This window comes from Lethenteron reissneri, chromosome 1 (genome assembly GCF_015708825.2).
Source record: "Lethenteron reissneri isolate LAM-NWPU_2019-01 chromosome 1, ASM1570882v1, whole genome shotgun sequence".
NCBI lineage: Eukaryota > Metazoa > Chordata > Hyperoartia > Petromyzontiformes > Petromyzontidae > Lethenteron > Lethenteron reissneri.
In genome coordinates, this window is record NC_083779.1 from 9293085 (window position 1) to 9316844 (window position 23760).

At 52.1% G+C, this 23760-nt stretch overlaps 1 protein-coding gene across 1 annotated transcript in view; it reads right to left on the reverse strand.

Annotated features, from left to right (window-relative positions):
* Positions 1–23760, reverse strand: part of LOC133341698 (ectoderm-neural cortex protein 1-like) — a 98952-nt gene that overhangs the window by 22391 nt on the left and 52801 nt on the right. The window contains exon 11 of the mRNA XM_061550366.1: positions 1675–1813. Within this exon, the coding sequence (XP_061406350.1) occupies positions 1675–1813 (139 nt within the window). The remainder of the gene's footprint in view (positions 1–1674; positions 1814–23760) is intronic.

Genomic DNA, 23760 nt, shown 5'->3' on the forward strand with positions numbered 1-23760 from the left:
GCCACGTGACAGGGCAATGTCTGTCAAGATGACACTTCGATTCTCAGAGATCGATTTTGGTCAAGTCGAGTGCAAAACCAAATTCTACGTCATGGTTTTGTTAGAAGCCAGTCTCATCACAGCTTAGTCTGTGCGAGTCTGTGGGTCTCTGTGTGAGTCTACGGGTCTCTGTTTGAGTCTATGGGTCTCTATGTGAGTCTACGGGTCTCCGTGCGAGTTTATGAGTCTCTGTGTGAGTCTACGGGTCTCTGTGTGAGTCTGTGGGTCTCTATGGGAGTCTACGGGTCTCTATGGGAGTCTACGGGTCTCTATGGGAGTCTATGGGTCTCTATGTGAGTCTGTGGGTCTCTATGTGAGTCTACGGGTCTCTGTGCGAGTCTATGGGTCTCTATGTGAGTCTACGGGTCTCTGTGTGAGTCTATGGATCTCTATGTGAGTCTACGGGTCTCTATGTGAGTCTACGGGTCTCTATGTGAGTCTACGTGTCTCTCTGTGATTCTACGGGTCTCTGTGTGAGTCTACGGGTCTCTGTGTGAGTCTGTGGGTCTCTATGGGAGTCCACGGGTCTCTATGGGAGTCTACGGGTCTCTATGGAAGTCTATGGGTCTCTGTGTGAGTCTACGGGTCTCTGTGTGAGTCTGTGGGTCTCTATGGGAGTCTATGGGTCTCTATGGGAGTCTACGGGTCTCTATGGAAGTCTATGGGTCTCTGTGTGAGTCTACGGGTCTCTATGTGAGTCTCTATGCGAGGATGAGGAGGGACACATAGACAGAGACAGCGAAGATTGAGACGCAGAGGGCCAGAAGGCGACGTAGGAAGGTAAAAGATTGGCAAGACACGAAGGGATTTCTACGCCGGGCTGATCCGGCAAAAAATGTCCGTGGCCAAGAAAAACACCGCGCGCTCCGCACTTCAAGTTGCCGAGTCAGTGCCCCCCCCCCCCCCCCCATTAGTTGATAGCCAACAGGCACACATGCAGGCAGGCATGCCGGGTTGGTAATCGTGACAGTAAGTGAGATGCACGCCGCACTGATATTGCATCAGGCTCCTCCTACGATCTGCTCAGAACTGAGGAGCAGCAAGCGAGGAACGGCGCGCTGGCAATGCCCCCACATGTTTTCATAAAGCGGGAGAGATAATGCCTCTAATGGGTGCACCACTAGCTCCCTCTCCCCTCTCATCTCACTCTACTCCCCCCTACAACGCTCTCTCATACCTCTCCCCTCGCTCCACTCCACACTCTCTTTTGCCTCTCATCTCACTTTTCTCCCCTCTACAACACTCACTCCTACCTCTCTCCTCTCATCTCGCTCCACTCCCCTCCCCGCACTCTCCTGCCTCTCCCCTCTCATCTCACTCCACTCCCCTCCACGCACTCTCCTGCCTCTCATCTCACTCCACTACCCTCCACGCACTCTCCTACCTCTCCCCTCTCACTCCACTCCCCTCCACGCGCTCTCCTGCCTCTCGTCTCACTCCACCGTCTCGCTCCACACAGACTCTGCTCCAAGTTGTTCTGTCACAAGACCGCAGCCAGCCCTTCCGCTCCGTGTGAGAGGTCACTCATTCCTCCTCTGCTGCCCCCCCCCTGCCCCCACGGTCTGGAATTCCCTTTGTTGTATGTTCGACACCGCGTAAATCAAAATCTCCATTTCCCCCCCCCCCCTACCCCACAGCCATCTGGGATGTCAGCTCCTTGCCCGTGTTGAAGTCCAGGCTCGAGGCCTTCCCCTCTGCGCCGACGACCCGACCTTCCCTCGCCCGGCAGAGCAAACGCGCGCCCGGCGGTTTCCGTACAGAATGTGCGTCCACGCTGAGTGGCGTTATCAAGGTGGTCAGGGGTGCGTCTCTCCCATGTTGGCCGGGTCATCCCGAAAGCAACGCAACACAAAACCCAAACGAGATTCGTCCCCCGCGTGAGTCGCGACTGTCGCTCTCGCGAGGGACATCGGTGCGGGTCTCGCTGATGATTACGCAGAAGCGGCAAGCGGCGTTTGCCAACCGTGCCACGCACAACCACACGCACGCCACCCCCCCCCTCCAATAGAGAAAGATTAGGACGGTTGGCTACGTGCGGCGTGAAATAAGTTCCACATACGTACACACACACGTACGTACGCAACGACACATCGAGTCCACTATTATCTGGGGTGATGGTTGGTTAGGTCAGGAGTGGCCCGGATAATCTGAAATGCCAAACGCACGTAAATTCGACTTAACAACAACAACAAACGTTTACAGCAAGCGGAATTGTGTGCGCGGGCGTGGAACGTGATCGTGGTTACATTGCTTAGATCGCGTAAATATAAATGTGTCGTTAAACCCGCCACCACCTGGCAATTCTGGATAATCGCCTAATGAGGCTTGGTGTTGTAATTACCCAGCGAAACGTCACGGCTACACGAATTGTAATCGTTGTTTGTGGGTTTAACTCTCCAACACAGCTTGCCAACTGAGTTGGCGCGTGGTAAGACCAGGATTGCTTCGCACGCGAATCACATCATCGCTGGCCTTTATCTCCCAGGCGGGACGGTCAACCCTCGGCCACGTGTGGTGACGGGAGGGCTGACGTGCTGTTGAGATAAACAAAATGAGCTTCATCTTCTTGGTTCTTTCGGTAAAGTCACGTAGAATGGAAATAATCAAATAATAAAAATAAAACATAATAAAATAATCCTCACGATGTTTCGGCCACAACGCAAGCAGCCGTCCTCAGGTGAAGACCAGGTCTGTCGAGAAGACAGAGTCTGAATGACTTCCCGACAGACCTGTTCTCCACCTGAGGACGGCTGCTTGCGTTGTGACCGAAACGTCGTGAGGATTATTTTATTATGTTTGATTTTTATTATTTTATTACTTCCCTTCTACGTGACTTTACCGAAAGAACCAAGAAGATGAATCCCTGCAGTCACGAAAGCTTTAAATCGAAAAATGAGCTTCATAGCTCATCGGATTCCTGCAGTGTGAATACATTTTCTGATCGGTGCTCCAACTCCAAGAGATCACAAGCGAGCCAGTGATGGTCGCTGGGCCACTCGGCCCCCCAGATGTGACCAAAACGCCAAGTGGCCAGCAACAACCGGCACTAACTACAACAGTTGCATTCAATAAAAGTTAAAACGCGTTGATTGAATTGGGCAAGATGATTATTGTAAGAGCTGGGAGGGTGGGTGGGGGGAGGGGTGTGGGGGGAGGGGTGTGGGGGGAACGGGACGACGGAGACGGAATTCCAAAGTTGGCCAGCGGAGAGGAGCAGAAAGAGAAGCTTTGTGACCCTGCAGTCTGGTGGGAGGGTGAGTTGCTGGGTGAGTGAGTGGATGGGTGAGTGGGTGGGTGAGTGAGTGGGTTGGTGGGTGAGTGAGTGGGTGGGTGAGTGAGTGAGTGGGTGGGTGGGTGGGTGAGTGGGTGAGTGGGTGAGTGGGTGAGTGAGTGGGTGAGTGAGTGAGTGGGTGGGTGGGTGGGTGAGTGAGTGGGTGAGTGGGTGGGTGGGTGGGTGAGTGGGTGGGTGAGTGGGTGAGTTGCTGGGTGAGTGAGTGGGTGGGTGAGTGGGTGGGTGAGTGGGTGAGTGGGTAGGTGGGTGAGTGAGTGGGTGGGTGGGTGAGTGGGTGGATGGGTGGGTGAGTGGGTGGATGTGTAGGTGGGTGTGTGGGTGGGTGGGTGTGTGGGTGGGTGTGTGGGTGGGTGGGTGGGTGTGTGGGTGGGTGAGTGGGTGGGTGAGTGGGTGGGTGAGTGGGTGGGTGAGTGGTTGGATGAGTGGGTGGTTGGGTAAGTTTCTGGTTGAGTGGGTGAGTGAGTGGTTGGGTGAGTTTCTGGTTGAGTGGGTGAGTGAGTGGTTGGGTGGGTGAGTCAGTTGCTGGGTGAGTTGCTGGGATTGCGAGTGAGTGAGTTGCTGAGTGATAGGTTGAGTGGTGAGTGAGTTTCTGAGTGATAGGTTGAGTGATTGGGTGAGTGGTTGAGTGAGTGAGTCACTTGCTGGGAGCGTGAGTGGGTGTACTGTTGTGACCTGCAGTTTGGTGGGTGAGTGAGAGGGTGAGTGAATGGGTGTGTTGTTGTGACATGCAGGGTGGTGGTTGTGTGAGTGTGTATGTGGGCGAGTGTGTGCACGAGTGGTTGGGTGAGTGGGTGTGTTGTTGTGACAGGAGCGGTGGTGTAGCGTTAGCGCGCTGCGCTATGAACCCGGCGACCCGAGTTCGATTCCCGCTCACAGCCAACACCCTGTGACGATTATCTGAAGCGGTCATGGGCCTCCCCTAGGTCGACTCAGCCTCAAATGAGTACCTGGTGCGGTGAGTAAACATCGCCACTGGGGAGACAAAAGCGGTCGGGCGTGGTTCTGGCCACCCACCCCCTCGTGTACCGTTCTGGCCTTTATAGGTGCTCGCTAACAGCACTTGCCCCTACAGTCTGTTAAGGCTACACGGGGGATCTTTGTCTTTGTTGTGACATGCAGGGCGGTGGTTGTGAGTGGATGTGTGGATGAATGTGTGAACGAGTGGGTGAGTGGATGTATGGGTGAGTGGATGTGTGGGTGAGTGTGTGAATGAGTGAGTGAATGAGTGAGTGAATGAGTGAGTGGACGAGTGAGTGGGTGGATGTATGGGTGAGTGGATGTGTGGGTGAGTGTGTGAATGAGTGAGTGAGTGAATGAGTGAGTGAATGAGTGAGTGAATGAATGAGTGGACGAGTGAGTGGGTGGTTGGGTGTGTGAATGAGTGAGTGGATGTGTGAGTGAGTGTGTGAGCGAGTGGGTGGTTGGGTGAGTGGGTGAATGAGTGAGTGGACGAGTGAGTGGGTGGTTGGGTGAGTGGGTGTGTTGGTGAGTGTGTGAATGAGTGAGTGGACGAGTGAGTGGATGTGTGGGTGAGTGGATGTGTGGGTGAGTGTGTGAGCGAGTGGGTGGTTGGGTGAGTGGGTGAATGAGTGAGTGGACGAGTGAGTGGGTGGTTGGGTGAGTGGGTGGACGAGTGAGTGGACCGAGTCCTCGACAGAGGTGGAGGAGGAGTGACCACCGTGCCGAGTTCACTGGCACAGTAACCGCGGTGCCGTGATGACCCGGCACTCCCTGCTACTGTACTGTGTGTACACAAGCGTCCACGTGGTAGCAACAACAACAACACCCCCCCCCCCCATAGGACCCCGTGGATCTGCGTCCCACAAACTTCCTTGAAGCAGGAGGAGGAGGTCTCGTAGGGGTTGTCCACAACCATTCTGTTCCATGTATTAGAGCCCTGTGAGCCATTCGGCTCTAGAATCGGGTGCAACCGCCACAAATAACAAACATGAACAAGGAAACATCTTAAAAGGGACTATGATTAAAGTCGGTTGCCCTGCGGTATTTGACGGGGTCGACTGAACGAGCGACTCACGTGCAGCAGGCAAGAGGAAGATGCCCCCCCCCGTGTCACCTGTAGTAACACCGACGGTGTGCCACGTGGGGGGCGACTGCTGCTGTTAGCGGGCAGCACCTGGCAAGGACGCCCCGTGGCACACGAGGGGTGGTGGGTGGGTGGCAAACACGCCCGGCCGCCTTTGTCTCCCAGACTGGCGATGTTTACTACGCAACGCAACAGGTTACTCAGTTTGAGGCTGAGTCGACCTAGGAGAGGCCAGGGGCGGTTCAGATAATCGTCACCGGTGTTGGCCGTAGCGCAGCGCGCTAACCGCTGTACCACCGCTCCCCACATGCAACACACAACACACACGCCACACACAATATACCACATAACACACAACACCACACACTACACACAACATACCACACTACACACACAACACTACACACACCACACACACATCACACACCACACACACATCACACACACTACACACCACACACACACACACATGCCACACACACCACACATGCCACACACACTACACACACAACACACACCACACACACATCACACACCACACACACATCACACACCACAGACACATCACACACCACACACTACACACACTACACACATCACACACTACACACTACACACATCACACACACCACTCACATACTACACACACTACACACATCACACACACCACTCACATACTACACACACTACACACATCACACACACCTACTCACATACTACACACACTACACACATCACACACACCACTCACATACTACACACACAACACACACTACACACCACACAGACCACACACAACACACACTACACACACACCACACACTACACACACACCACACACTACACACACAACACACACACACCACACACACTACACTACACACACATCACACACACACCACACACACTACACTACACAACACACACTACACACACTACACTACACAACACACACTACACACACTACACACACAACACCACACACACTACACTACACACACATCACACACACACCACACACACTACACTACACAACACACACTACACACACTACACACACAACACACACTACACACACACCACACACTACACACACACCACACAACACACACTACACACACTACACACACAACACACACACCATACACCCACCACACACACTACACTACACACACATCACACACACACACCACACACACTACACAACACACACTACACACACACCACACACTACACACACTACACACACAACACACACACCATACACCCACCACACACACTACACTACACACACATCACACTACACAACACACACACACTACACAACACACTACACAACACACACACAACACACACTACACACACACACACACCACACAACACACACTACACAACACACACACAACACACACTACACACACACACACACCACACGAGTAATCGTGCCACGTGCAGCGATTCTGCCGATCCACTGCTGGATGATGAGGAAGGGCGAGTGACGGCTGTTTGACCATACTTCACCACGCTGGTCACACTTCACCCCGCTGGTCACACTTCACCCCCTGGTCACACTTCACGTTGGTCACACTTCACCCCGCTCGTCACACTTCACCACGCTGGTCACACTTCACCCCCTGGTCACACTTCACCACGCTGGTCACACTTCACCACGCTGGTCACACTTCACCCCCTGGTCACACTTCACCCCCTGGTCACACTTCACCCCCTGGTCACACTTCACCACACTGGTCACACTTCACCACGCTGGTCACACTTCACCCCCTGGTCACACTTCACCCCCTGGTCACACTTCACCCCCTGGTCACACTTCACCACGCTGGTCACACTTCACCACGCTGGTCACACTTCACCCCCTGGTCACACTTCACCCCCTGGTCACACTTCACCCCCTGGTCACACTTCACCACACTGGTCACACTTCACCACGCTGGTCACACTTCACCACGCTGGTCACACTTCACCCCGCTGGTCACACTTCACCACGCTGGTCACACTTCACCCCCTGGTCACACTTCACCGCTGGTCACACTTCACCCCCTGGTCACACTTCACCCGCTGGTCACACTTCACCCCCTGGTCACACTTCACCACGCTCGTCACACTTCACCCCCTGGTCACACTTCACCCCCTGGTCACACTTCACCCCCTGGTCTCACTTCACCCCCTGGTCTCACTTCACCCCCTGGTCTCACTTCACCACGCTGGTCACACTTCACCCCTGGTCACACTTCACCCCCTGGTCACACTTCACCCCCTGGCCACACTTCACCCCCTGGTCATACTTCACCCCCTGGTCTCACTTCACCACGCTGGTCTCACTTCACCCCCTGGTCTCACTTCACCACGCTGGTCACACTTCACCCCCTGGTCACACTTCACCCCCTGGTCACACTTCACCACGCTGGTCTCACTTCACCCCCTGGTCACACTTCACCCCCTGGTCTCACTTCACCCCCTGGTCTCACTTCACCCCCTGGTCTCACTTCACCCCGCTGGTCACACTTCACCCCCTGGTCACACTTCACCCCCTGGTCACACTTCACCACGCTGGTCAGCATGAGTTGGTTGGTGAACACTGTGGCGACCCTAATCACTGGCGATGACTTCATCTGAAGGGAACAAACTACGAGGAATCCACCGCGTGGGCAACAACAACGACGACAACAACAGCGACAACAACAACAACGACAACAACAACAACAACTACAACAACTACAACAACGACAATAACAACGACAACAACAACTACAACAACAACTACCACAACAACTACAACAACCACAACAACTACCACAATAACTACAACAACTACCACAACAACCACAACAACTACCACAATAACTACAACAACTACCACAACAACTACAACTACTACCACAACAACTACAACTACTACCACAACAACTACAACTACTACCACAACTACTACCACAACTACACTACTACCACAACAACTACTACCACAACTACCACAACAACTACCACAACTACTACTACAACAACTACCACAACAATACTACAATTACTACAACTACCACAACTACCACAACAACTACTATTACAATACTACCACAACAACTACCACAACAACTACCACAACTACAACAATACAACTACAACAACTACCACAACTACTACTACAACAACTACCACAACTACTACTACAACAACTACCACAACTACAACAATACTACTACAACAACCACCACAACTACCACAACAACTACCACAACAATACAACAACTACTACAACGACCACAACAACGACCACAACTACAACAACTACCACAACAACTACCACAACTACTACAACACTACCACAACAATACTACTACAACAACTACTACTACTACAACAACCACAACAATACTACTACAACAACTACCACAACTACTACAACAATACTACAACTACTACAAGAACTACCACAACAACTACCACAATACAACTACAACAGCTACCACAACAACTACCACAACTACTACTACCACAACAACAACTACTACAACAACTACAACACTACCACAACAATACTACTACAACAACTACCACTACTACTACAACAACCACAACAATACTACTACAACTACTACTACAACAATACTACAACTACTACTACAAGAACTACCACAACAACTACCACAACAACTACCACAACTACTACTACAACAACAATACTACAACTACTACTACAACGACCACAACAACTACCACAACAACTACTACCACAACAACTACTACCACAACAACTACGAGCAGCAGCTGCCATATCGCCCGCCACTAACATCACCAAACACCGCAGCGCCTGCCCGTGCCAGGCTAGGTGCACTTACGAGTGTGGACGCGGGGGGGGGTGAGGGGGGGTACAGAGCCTCCCCCCAGGGACATTGCCCGAAACGTCGCCTGTTATACAGTAGATTGTTGTTGTTGTTCCGATGAAGGCTTCGTACGCCAACGCAGTCCAAGTTTCACACACACAGAGCTACACACACAGAGAGTAACACACACAGAACTACACACACAGAGCTACACACACAGAGACACACACAGAACTACACACACAGAGCTACACACACAGACACACAGCTTCACACACACAGAGAGTAACACACACAGAACTACACACACAGAGCTACACACACAGAGAGTAACACACACAGAACTACACACACAGAGCTACACACACAGAGACACACACAGAACTACACACACAGAGCTACACACACAGACACACAGCTTCACACACACAGACACACAGCTTCACACACACAGACACACACACACAGAGACACACACACACAGAGACACACACACACAGAGACACACACACACAGAGACACACACACAGAGACACACACACAGAGACACACACACACAGAGCAACACACAGACACACACAGCTTCACACACACACAGAGACACACACACAGACACAGAGACACACACACACAGAGCAACAAAGATAAAACAAAGATCCCCCGTATAGCCTGAACAGACTGTAGGGGCAAGTGCTGTTAGCGAGCACCTATGAAGGCCGGAACGGTACACGAGGGGGTGGGTGGCCAGCACCACGCCCGACCGCCTTTGTCTCCCTAGTGGCGATGTTTACACACCGCACCAGGTACTCATTTAAGGCTGAGTCGACCTAGGGGAGGCCCAGGACCGGTTCAGATAATCGTCACTGGTGTTAGCCGTGAGCGGGAATCGAACCCGGGTCGCCAGGTTCATAGCGCAGCGCGCTAACCGCTACACTACCGCTCCCCACCACAGAGCAACACACACAGACACACACACACAGAGGAACACACACAGAGAGTAACACACAGACACACACACAGCTACACACACACAGCATCACACACACACAGAGGAACACACACAGAGAGTAACACACAGAGCTACACACACAGCATCACACACACACAGAGGAACACACACAGAGAGTAACACACAGAGCTACACACACACACAGAGGAACACACACAGAGAGTAACACACAGAGCTACACACACAGCATCACACACACACAGAGGAACACACACAGAGAGTAACACACAGAGCTACACACACACACAGAGGAACACACACAGAGAGTAACACACAGAGCTACACACACAGCATCACACACACACCCGCACGTACCGTGAGGGTGCGCGCGCCGCTCCGACCGTACACTGCCCCGCCGCGGGAACGTCGACTTTCCAAGTGGGCAACACGAGGCTCGCAAGCAGCGCGAGGGCGCGCTGGTGTCGCCCCCCCACAACCTACACCCTGAACCCCCTTGAACACCTACAGCCTGAACCCCCTTGATCACCTACAGCCTGAACCCCCTTGAACACCTACAGCCTGAACCCCCTTGATCACCTACAGCCTGAACCCCCTTGATCACCTACAGCCTGAACCCCCTTGAACACCTACAGCCTGAACCCCCTTGAACACCTACAGCCTGAACCCCCTTGATCACCTACAGCCTGAACCCCCTTGATCGCCTGTTGTTTGCGAGACTTTTTCGCCATTTCAGGCAACACGCGCGGTGTGAACAAGCGACCACAACCACCCCGGCTCGCTCCGACCCTTCCCTGCGGGACCCCCTCGCCCCCTAGCCCTCGAACCCCCTCGCCCCCTAACCCTCGAACCCCCTCGCCCCCCGCCCGCAGAACCCCCTCGGCGGATGATCGATACCCCCGCGACTCCGATGCGGGTCCTGTTCACCACTCGATCGCACTCACTGATCGATGGTCATCAACCACGAACACCCCCCCCCACTCACCCCTCCCCCTCCCACCCCTCCCCCCACTCCTCACCCCCCCCCCCACTCCTCACCCCCCACTCCTCACCCCTCCCCCCCACTCCTCACCCCCCCCACTCCTCACCCCTCCCCCCCACTCCTCACCCCCCCCACTCCTCACCCCCCCCACTCCTCACCCCCCCCCACTCCTCACCCCCCCACCTCACCCCTCCCCCCCACTCCTGACCCCCACTCCTCACCCCCTCCCCCCCACTCCTCACCCCCCCCCACTCCTCACCCCTCCCCCCCACTCCTCACCCCCCCCACTCCTCACCCCCCCCACTCCTCACCCCCCCCACTCCTCACCCCCCCACCTCACCCCTCCCCCCCACTCCTGACCCCCCACTCCTCACCCCTCCCCCCCACTCCTCACCCCCCCCACTCCTCACCCCCCCCACTCCTCACCCCCCCACTCCTCACCCCCCCACTCCTCACCCCCCCCCCACTCCTCACCCCCCCCACTCCTCACCCCCCCACTCCTCACCCCCCCACTCCTCCCCACCCACCCCCTTTGGACCCAACAAACCGATCGATTCCCGATGGGGGTTCACCAACCCCCCCCGGCCCCTGGATCCAACCGATCTCCCACCGCTCCCCGATGGGGGTTCACCAACCCACCTGGACGCAACCGATCTCCCACCGCTCCCCGATGGGGGTTCACCGACACCCCCTGGACGCGACCGATCTCCCACCGCTCCCCGATGGGAGTTCACCAACCCACCTGGACGCAACTGATCTCCCACCGCTCCCCGATGGGAGTTCACCAACCCACCTGGACGCAACCGATCTCCCACCGCTCCCCGATGGGGGTTCACCGACACCCCCTGGACGCAACCGATCTCCCACCGCTCCCCGATGGGGGTTCACCAACACCCCTGGACGCAACCGATCTCCCACCGCTCCCCGATGGGAGTTCACCAACCCACCTGGACGCAACCGATCTCCCACCGCTCCCCGATGGGGGTTCACCGACACACCTGGACGCGACCGATCTCCCACCGCTCCCCGATGGGAGTTCACCAACCCACCTGGACGCAACCGATCTCCCACCGCTCCCCGATGGGGGTTCACCAACCCACCTGGACGCGACCGATCTCCCACCGCTCCCCGATGGGGGTTCACCAACCCACCTGGACGCAACCGATCTCCCACCGCTCCCCGATGGGGGTTCACCAACCCACCTGGACGCAACCGATCTCCCACCGCTCCCCGATGGGGGTTCACCAACCCACCTGGACGCAACCGATCTCCCACCGCTCCCCGATGGGGGTTCACCAACCCACCTGGACGCAACCGATCTCCCACCGCTCCCCGATGGGGGTTCACCGACACCCCCTGGACGCGACCGATCATCAACCAACGCGGTCACCCCCCCCACCCCCTTTTCAGAATTCCTAGTGCGGATAAGGGGGGCGTCCAATGAGGCGACGGAGGGCGTGAGGGGGGGGGGGGAGCCCCGCGTGCATTCCCGGGCGCCAGCCAATGGGCGCCGGGCACGTCGCCCTATCCGCTGTAGGGAATTCGAGTCAATGTTAAGTCAATGGGAGGGGGTGGGGCGAGGAGAACCGGATCTTGGTGCCTCTTTGCTTTTTGGCGGTTGGTGTTGTTTGTTGTTGTTGGTTGTTGTTGTTGTTGGTTGTTGTTGTTGGTTGTTGCTGGATTATAAGACGCACTCCAGTGTAAAGTTATACAAATCTGGTGACAAGTACCGGATTATAAGACGCACCTCAATGTAAAGTTATACAAATCTGGTGACAAGTACCTGATTATAAGACGCACCACAATGTAAAGTTAAACAAATCTGGTGACAAGTACCTGATTATAAGACGCACCTCAATGTAAAGTTATACAAATCTGGTGGCAAGTACCGGATTATAAGACGCACCTCAATGTAAAGTTATACAAATCTGGTGACAAGTACCTGATTATAAGACGCACCACAATGTAAAGTTATACAAATCTGGTGGCAAGTACCGGATTATAAGACGCACCACAATGTAAAGTTATACAAATCTGGTGGCAAGTACCGGATTATAAGACGCACCTCAATGTAAAGTTATACAAATCTGGTGACAAGTACCTGATTATAAGACGCACCTCAATGTAAAGTTATACAAATCTGGTGGCAAGTACCGGATTATAAGACGCACCACAATGTAAAGTTATACAAATCTGGTGACAAGTACCTGATTATAAGACGCACCACAATGTAAAGTTAAACAAATCTGGTGACAAGTACCTGATTATAAGACGCACCTCAATGTAAAGTTATACAAATCTGGTGGCAAGTACCGGATTATAAGACGCACCTCAATGTAAAGTTATACAAATCTGGTGACAAGTACCTGATTATAAGACGCACCACAATGTAAAGTTATACAAATCTGGTGGCAAGTACCGGATTATAAGACGCACCACAATGTAAAGTTATACAAATCTGGTGGCAAGTACCGGATTATAAGACGCACCTCAATGTAAAGTTATACAAATCTGGTGACAAGTACCTGATTATAAGACGCACCTCAATGTAAAGTTATACAAATCTGGTGGCAAGTACCGGATTATAAGACGCACCACAATGTAAAGTTATACAAATCTGGTGACAAGTACCTGATTATAAGACGCACTTAAAACGACAACTGTTAACTCCGGGCAAGTTGTGAGTGTCTTGCAATGCGGGGAATGCGAGAATGTTGTTGAGCGAGTTTAGTTTTGGTTTTCGTCAACATTTAAAACGACCGAACTTTTACGGGGTTGCTTTCAGAGTTGACTGCCCCATGGTTATACATCTTGGTGACAATTCCCGATCGTCAAATGTATAATTTTTTATTGTTGCTATGAGGCCGCCCATAAATGACGTCAGCACCTAGGGGGGGGGGGTCAGACATTTGTGACGATGGGGGGGGGGGGGGGGAGAAATGTGACGTCACATCAAAATGCGCAACTTTAAATAAACATAGACAACACGTTCTACTTAATGAAATAGACTTTTTAATAAATGTTTTCTCCTACAACATCAGAGTGCAGCGCCACATTAAATACGCACTACAATGACAATAGTTTAAAGCGATTTGAAGCATGTTTTATTTGGGGGGGGGCAGAGCTTTGTGACGTCATAGTTGAGGGGGGGTCAAAAATCGTCCAAAATCGCGTGACGTCATTTATGGACGCCCCTATGGATTGACCGTGGCCCATGATCGGTGATGGCGTGGAGATTGATTCTATTCGATCGGCTCTTCGTTAATATTGTAACAATGATTCCTGCAGGCAAATGTGCTGCTATTTTGAGACTGAGCTCCGCATGGAATGTTCATCACAATTCGGACCAATTTGCCTCACGAAAGTAACCGAAATTGTAATTTTAACCACAAAGCGGCGTCACCAAACTACAAGGGAAGTGATTTCCCGCCTAAAATCCCACTTAATTACAACTCTCAAATTTAGCAATTACCTCAGCGCGCGACAGCTAAACCCATGGGAACTGGCATTATACACAACGAGTTTACCTTCTGACCCATACAATTACCACTGTCCTGCATAGAAACAAAGTTTCCCTCGCACGAAACCATCAATTTTACCAAGTAAGGCCCCCCACGTGGTTCAACTAAAGTGGATCTCGATTTAAAGCTTTCGTGACTGCAGGGATTCATCTTCTGGGTTCTTTCGGTAAAGTCACGTAGAAAGGAAATAATAAAATAAATAAAATAAACCAATAAAATAATTCTCACGACGTTTCGGCCACAACGCAAGCAGCCGTCCTCAGGTGAAGAACAGGTCTGCCGGTAAAGTCACGTAGAAGGGAAATAATAAAATAATAAAAATAAATAAAATAAAAAACATAATAAAATAATTCTGACGCTGTCTTTCCGACAGACCTGGTCTTCACCTGAGGACGGCTGCTTGCGTTGTGGCCGAAACGTCGTGAGAATTATTTTATTATGTTTTTTTATTATATTTATTTTATTATGTTTATTATTTCCCTTCTACGTGACTTTACCGAAAGAACCAAGAACATGAAGTGGATCTCGTCACCGTCGTCACCATCATCACGGGGAAATGTGTCATCGTCAGCCACGCAACTCGAGGCGCGGCCGCGTCGTCGACTCTGAGCGTGGAGGGAGCAAACCGGAGGACGCCGCAGAACAATCCACGCGACCACGTGGAGAGAGAGAGACACTGAAAACTACGAATCTACAGCGGCAGCGGCAGCAAGCGTCAGGGTCGGGATCGAACCCACGACCTCCTGTGCACCAGGCGAGGTAGTTAACATCTCCTAGCCACCTGATGCCCAGGTACATTGGGGGCCGTCCATAAATGACGTCACGCACCTAGGGGGGGGTCAGACATTTGTGACGATGTGTGACGAGGGGGGGGGGGGGGTTGAGAAATGTGACGTCACATCAAAATGCGCAACTTTAAATAAACATAGACAACACGTTCTACTTAATTAAAGAGACTTTTTAATAAATGTTTTCTCCTACAACATCAGAGTGCAGCGCCACATTAAATACGCACTACAATGACAACAGTTTAAAGCGATTTGAAGCATTTTTTATTTGGGGGGGGGGGCAGAGCTTTGTGACGTCATATTTGAGGGGGGGGGGGTCTGACTTTTTGTGACGCCGTGTGACGAGGGGGGGGGGTCAAAAATCTTCTAAAATCGCGTGACGTCATTTATGGACGGCCCCTTGACCACCATGGTGAATATTCTTAGGTTTTATCGGTATAGTCACGTAGGTAAAAAATTCAAATTAATAAAAGTAAAATAAAATAATAAAATAAAAATCACTTTTACCTATGGTGGTCACGTGCCAATGCACGCAAGGCAAATGGATGAGACTCGTGCCTTCTGCTGTTTGTGAGCAGCACACCTTTGCATGTAGTTAAATCTCCACCTTCACTCACCCACCCACCCAATCACTCAACCCACCACTCACCCACTCACTTGTTCAGTCAACTACTCACCCACCCACCCACTCACTCCCCCCCCCCCCCCCCATTCACTCAACCCACCACTCACCCACTCACTTGTTCAGTCAACTACTCACCCACCCACTCACCCACTCACTCCCCCCCCCCCCCATTCACTCAACCCACCACTCACCCACTCACTTGTTCAGTCAACTACTCACCCACCCACTCACCCACTCACTCCCCCCCCACCCCCATTCACTCAACCCACCACTCACCCACTCACTTGTTCAGTCAACTACTCACCCACCCACTCACCCACTCACTCCCCCCCCCCATTCACTCAACCCACCACTCACCCACTCACTTGTTCAGTCAACTACTCACCCACCCACTCACCCACTCACTCCCCCCCCACCCCCATTCACTCAACCCACCACTCACCCACTCACTTGTTCAGTCAACTACTCACCCACCCACTCACCCACTCACTCCCCCCCCCCCATTCACTCAACCCACCACTCACCCACTCACTTGTTCAGTCAACTACTCACCCACCCACTCACCCAATCACTTACCCACCACTCACCCACCCACTCACCCACTTGCTCACCCACCCACTCACCAATACCGTGCATGTCCTAATTCCTGTTCTTCATTGACACGCAGCGATGAGTCTCTTGCCTGTTTTTTACGCATGCCATGCCAGACGCTACCCAGGCTCAACCCCTGCTTGGCTTCCGACATGCGACGACCCATTCCGGGTGGTTTTCTCGTAGGCGGAGGGGCCACTGGGTGAAGGTGGCGATGTCTGGCTCGGCTTTGCCCTCTCGTGGATTTACCCACGCCAGAGGTCGCAAACGGGTTTTGATTCCTTACCCGTACCCGGCCGCACCAGGGTCGCAAATGGGTACCCGTACCCTACCCGAAATGAGTGACAAACGGCTACTCACCAGTGACTCATGGCCTACCCGTACCCGTACCCGTACCCGGCCGGGTACGGGTAGCCGGGTATCGGGTAGGGTACGGGTATCGGGTACCCGGTTGCGACCTCTGACTCACGCGCACACAAACACGCACAGAGGTCAGTCGAGTCACCCGCCTCTTGCGTCTCAGCCCAGTGTCCAGTGGCTCCACAAATGAGGTGACACGTTCCAGCCTTGGTCGCCCGCACTCCCGGCATGTCACGGTGGAGTGAGTACAGAGAATCGCCGGCTCTGTTGACTCGTCAGCACGGAGAGGAAGCCAGAACTCTGCTGAATGACGCACTGGATTTTGAAACTGGTTCTGAGGTTTTGTTTGTATTGAACCAATAGGTCAAGCAAGTCCAGGATTTCCTTGTTGTTAAAGTAATATCAGAAGGCGACTCTGCTGATAAGAGCCTGGATGTCAACATTTGTCCAGAGGTTGATCGTGTTGAACCGGTTGATGGGATGTGTATACACGTACTGTACGCGTAATTATTGTGTGGAGGGACAGATTTGTGACGGAGGCGACTTGGCTTCTGATTCTCTCTTTGGGCAGTGACGCGAACCCACGGTGGCTAGGAGATGTTAACTACCTCGCCTGGTATACAGGAGGTCGTGGGTTCGATCCCGACGCCTGCTGCTGTATATTTGGAAATTTCGCGTGGATTTTTTCCCGGGTCCTCCGGTTTTTTTCCTTCCACATTTAGAATGAACGTCACGCGTTTAGAGTGTTTGGCTGCTGAACATTTCGGCGTCATGATGATGATGAGTCCACTTCGTTGAGCTGTCATTCGTGATAGCCACCTCGCTACATTGCAAAATACAATTTTATTTTATGACTTTACCGAAAGTATCAAAGGGTATGGATTCCTGCAGTCACGAAAGCTTCAAATGAAGATAAAAAAAAGCGTTAACATTTTCTTAAAGTTGTTTGTTGCAGAAGTTCACAGTTCACGAAATCCAGCGGTCGACAAGATGATCACTGTGGGGTTGAATGACCACAGACTGACTGCTTCAACAACAACAACAACAAAAAACACCACGTAATCTCCGTGACGCCATTTGCAAGAGGAGGCCGTTGGTGTATGGGAGCGACGGCCCAACAATTTGCCAAATTTGTCAAAGCAAACAAACGCCACGCAACATGTACCTACCCCATGGGAACTCCTTTGCCAGTACCAAAATATACTAATAGGGGTTTTCCCCTTTTTTCTGGCAACAAAACTGACACCTTTTGCAAGGAATCATGCTTACATTAACCACAATACTTGCAGTCAAATGCAAACAAAAAACAATACTCTTAGAGTAAAGGTGTCAGTTTTGTTGCCAGAAAAAAGGGGAAAACCCCTATTAGTATATTTTGGTACTGGCAAAGGAGGTCCCATGATGTAGCTGCTCACCCCGAGCTCTCATTACTCTGGTAGTGCGTTGTCTTTGAACTGTGCGCCTTTTGACGTCATCTGGTCGAACACATATGAGACTAGGCTCTAAAGAAAGCTGTCTCTGGTGTGGACCAATCAGTTTCAAGGACAATGCATAAATGATCAGAGTATTGTTTTTTGTTTGCATTTGACTGCGAGTATTGTGGTTAATGTAAGCATGATTCCTTGCAAAAGGTGTCAGTTTTGTTGCCAGAAAAAAGGGGAAAACCCCTATTAGTTTAATGCACGTGTTTCTACTCTCGATTGGAATTTACAGAGTGGCGAGCATCGCCCCCTACTGCAACAAAATGTTTTGGCAGAGACCCATCGTGAAACAGGTTCGGGGAGGAGACTCAAGCATGAGAATTCAGTGGATAATCGATTATCCGACGGCTTGTTGGGATAATCGCATCATTCTTTAAAACAGCTTATTTTTGCACATTGTTGCATGACGTTACGTGCTTTTTTCGGCGTTGTGTATTTTTTTTAGTGTTATTACATTTGTTTAGGGGCCGTTTATAAATGACGTCACGCACCTAGGGGGTGGGGGGGGGGGTCAGACATTTGTGACGATGTGTGACGAGGGGGGGGGGGCTTTGAGAAATGTGACGTCACATCAAAATGCGCAAATTTAAATAAATATAGACAACACGTTCTACTTAATTAAATAGACTTTTTAATAAATGTTTTCTCCTACATCAGAGTGCAGCGCCACATTAAATACACACTACAACGACAATAGTTTAAAGCGATTTGAAGCATTTTTTATTTTGTGGGGGGAGGGGGGGCAGAGCTTTGTGACGTCATATTTGAGGGGGGGGGTCTGACTTTTTGTGACGCCGTGTGACTAGGGGGGGGGGGGTCAAAAATCGTCCAAAATCGCGTGACGTCATTGATGGACGGCCCCTGTGTTCATTTTCTGTTTGTATTAACCGGAGTTATTCGCCATGAACAATGTGCACGCGTGCTGTGTTCCCATCGTCACAGTTGCATGTGCTGCGTCATGCGCCGTATGTAATCATATTAGACACTTACATGATTCGCCGGCCTGGTGAGACGCTGTGGAGCGATTTTGTCGATTTGGCCGGATCGGCCCTGAACCGCCGGAGAACCGATAAACAACTCTCTTCATTTATACTGCAGCAGCAGCAGGCAGCAGCAGGAGGAGGAGCAGCAGCAGCAGCTGCAGCAGCAGCAGCAGGAGGAGGAGGAATCCGCTGAGCTACAAAGCTCTTGTTCACAGAAGTCCAGTAGGGGCACGGGGTAAGAACGTCGCAACAACAAACAACAACACAAACACGATCATATTGAAAAGTTCAAGTAAGGTAAACAATATCGATGTGAAGCTTTCGTGACTGCAGGGATTCATGTTCTTGGTTCTTTCGGTAAAGTCACGTAGAAGGGAAATAATAAAATAACAAAAATAAAACATAATAAAATACAATTCTCACGACGTTTCGGCCACAACGCAAGCAGCCGTCCTCAGGTGAAGAACAGGTCTGTCGGAAAGACAGCGTCCGAATGACAGCCCTGTTTGTCACCTGAGGACGGCTGCTTGCCTTGTGGCCGAAACGTCGTGAGAATTGTATTTTATTATGTTTTAATTGTATAATTTTATTATTTTCCTTCTACGTGACTTTACCGAAAGAACCAAGAAGATGAATCCCTGCAGTCACGAAAGCTTTAAATAGAAATGTTGTATTGCTATTTGTGTTGGGTGATGTGTTTACCTTTCTTGTAGCACGCACTCCGATCGTGTTTTTATTGTTGTTGTTTGTTGTTAGTTGTGACGTTCTTACCCCGTGCCTCGACTGGACATCCGTGAAAAAAAGAGCTTTCTAGCTCATCGGATTCCTTCTGCTGCTGCTCCTACTGCTGCTGCTCCTGCTGCTGCTACTGCTGCTGCTGCTGATGTTACTGTTGCTGCTGCTGCCCCTGCTGCTGCTGCTGTTACTGTTGCTGCTGCTGCTGCTGCTGCTCCTGCTGCTGATGTTACTGTTGCTGCTGCTGCTGCCCCTGCTGCTGCTGCTGTTACTGTTGCTGCTGCTGCTGCTGCTCCTGCTGCTGATGTTACTGTTGCTGCTGCTGCTGCCCCTGCTGCTGCTGCTGTTACTGTTGCTACTGCTGCTGCTGCTCCTGCTGCTGCTGCTGCTCCTGCTGCTGCTGCTGCCCCTGCTGCTGCTGCTGCTCCTGCTGCTGTTGTTGCTGCTGCTGCCCCTGCCGCTGCTGCTGCTGCTCCTGCTGCTGCTGCTGCTGCTGCTACTGCTGCTGCTCCTACTGCTGCTGCTGCTGCTGCTCCTGCTGCTGCTGCTGCTGCTGCTCCTGCTGCTGCTGCCCCTGCTGCTGCTGCTGCTCCTGCTGCTGCTGCTGCTGCTGCTCCTGCTGCTGCTGCTACTGCTGCTGCTGTTGCTGCTGCTGCTGTTGCTCCTGCTGCTCCTGCTGCTCCTGCTGCTGCTGCTGCTGCTGCCCCTGCTGCTGCTGCTCCTGCTGCTGCTGCTGCTGCTCCTGCTGCTGCTGCTACTGCTGCTGCTGTTGCTGCTGCTGCTGTTGCTCCTGCTGCTCCTGCTGCTCCTGCTGCTGCGGTATAAATCCATATTCAGATTTGGATTCTGAGGCTTTAAATTGATTTCCAAATGCTCTCTCCGCCGAGATGTCTGACGCTTGTCAAACGTCGTCGACGCGACCGTGTTCACGTGACAACCCTTCCTAGTTGCGTGTGTCGGGTAGTGGTGGGTTCAAGACACATTTAGTACTCACGCGATCTAACCCAGAAACCTTTATTAGAGATCCAGTGCTTCATTTTAGCTGCCTTTGTGGGGTAATATGTTATATTTCACTATCATATATTGAAATATATTACATTTATATAAATGTTTTCTATATGTAAATATATTTTCTACGGAACCTTTTTCCCAGTATCAAAAATCATGAAAAATAAATAATAGGTGTTTTTCGCCTTTCTTGCAAAAAATCAGAAGTTGTGTTAAGATGTTCTAACACCAAATAGATGATACCTTGAGCAAGGAGTCGAATCAGCATGAACCACAAACATGCCCTGACAATGATGTATGCATTGTCATTGAAACCGATTGGGGGCCGTCCATAAATGACGTCACGCGATTTTAGACCCCCCCCCCCCTCAAATATGACCTCACAAAGCTCTGCCCCCCCCCCAAATAAAACATGCTTCAAATCGCTTTAAACTATTGTCATTGTAGTGCGTATTTAATGTGGCGCTGCACTGTGCGAAACGTCGGACAACACCCCCCCCCCCGATTCTCAGAAGCGTCCAGGGCCGGTGGGTGGCCAGACGGCTCTGGGGGGGTGGGGGTGGGAGGGAGAGTTTTCTCACTCGACCCCCCCTCCCCCCTCTCTTCCTTAGCCCTGAGCAGACCTACAAGTGTCACAGCCTCACGTCGGTTCTCTGCAGGTCGCCCGCTCGGTGTGGAACGGGGCACCACGGTGGCTAGGAGATGTTGACTACCTCGCCTAGTATGCAGGAGGTCGTGGCTTCAATCCCGACCCTAACGCCTGCTGCTGCTGTATATTTGGAGTTTGCGTGTTTCTCTCTCATCATCATCACGGTGGCTAGGAGATGCTAACTACCTCGCCTGGTGCGCAGGAGGTCGTGGGTTCGATCCCGACCCTGACGCCTGCTGCTGCTGCTGTATATTTGGAGTCTGCGTGGATTTTTATCCGGGTCCTCCGGATTTTTCTCTCCACGTTTAGAATTCGCATTACGCGTTTGGAGTCTGTTGCTGCTGCTATACATTTCCACGTGATGATGATGATGATTCGCACCCGGCTATCAATTGTGATGTCCAGCTCGCTTCTGAAAAAAGAGCTACATAGCTCAGTGGGCCTTACCTGATAAAATGAAAATAAAACTGCAGTAGTTTAGCGTGCGTTTAGAGTAAATGGCTGCCGTACATTTCCACTTGATAAGCTACTTTGTTGGGGCCTTACCCGGTAAAATAAAAAAATAAAATAGATTACAGTTTTGTTTTAGCTTCATATCCCTTTGTACACCCGCAACATCAAATGCACTCTGACTTCTTTCGTAGTGACATAGAATTGCTCCCTTCGTAGCACAGCGCTGGCTGCTGGCAGGGAAGGGGATCTGCAGCTGGAAGCAGCCCTGATTGACAGCAGGCCACGTGACAGACCCGCAAGGGATCTCGGGTGAAGGTTACACAAGGGACACGTCGAGAGCCCCGCTCGTATATTCCAGAAGGGGGGCGTGGCCAGGGGGCGGAGCGAGGCCACGCTGACGCGCGGGAACCGGCGTTCGCGACTGGCCGGTTCCCGCGAGTGTGGGAGACGTACGGAGCTTTGTCGGCTTCGCCTCCCATTATCGCCGGTTCATCCCTCGGTTCGCTTCCATCGCGAAACCGTTGCATGCGCTCACGGCCAAAAATCATCGCTTACACCGGGGACCGGAGGAGGAGGCTGCGTTCAATACCTTGTGGGATCGGCTGTCTGACGCGCCTACTCTCGACCGCCCCGATGATTTTTCGTCCCCCTTGACACTAACGCCAGCGACGCGGGCATCGGGGCTGTCCTGTCGCAGGTGAAGGGGGCGTCGAACGCGTCGAACGAGTCGTCGCGTACAGTAGTCGGGTGCTCTCGCCGGCGGGAACCCGCTATTGCGTCACTCGCCGGGAGTTGCTGGCGATCGTTCATTTTGCGCGACTCTTTCGGCCCTACTTATATGGCAGGAGGTTTGTTTTCTGCACTGATCATGCGGCTCTCCAATACTCGTTGAAAATCGAGCAGCCGGGCGGTCAGTTGGCATGCTGGCTGGAGTGCTTGCAGGAATTCACATTTGATGTCACCTACCGGAAGGGGACTCGTCACGCTGACGTGTTGTCGCGGTTGCCACACGCGTCTCGCTGTGCTTGCCGCTCCGGTATAAACCGCTCCGGTATAAACCGCTCCGGTATAAACCGCCCCGGTATAAACCGCCCCGGTATAAACTGCTCCGGTATAAACCGCTCCGGTATAAACCGCCCCGGTATAAACCGCTTCGGTATAAACCGCTCCGGTATAAACCGCTCCGGTATAAATCGCTCCGGTATAAACCGCCCCGGTATAAACTGCTCCGGTATAAACCGCTCCGGTATAAACCGCCCCGGTATAAACCGCTCCGGTATAAACCGCTCCGGTATAAACCGCCCCGGTATAAACCGCTCCGGTATAAACCGCCCCGGTATAAACCGCTCCGGTATAAACCGCCCCGGTATAAACCGCTCCGGTATAAACCGCCCCGGTATAAA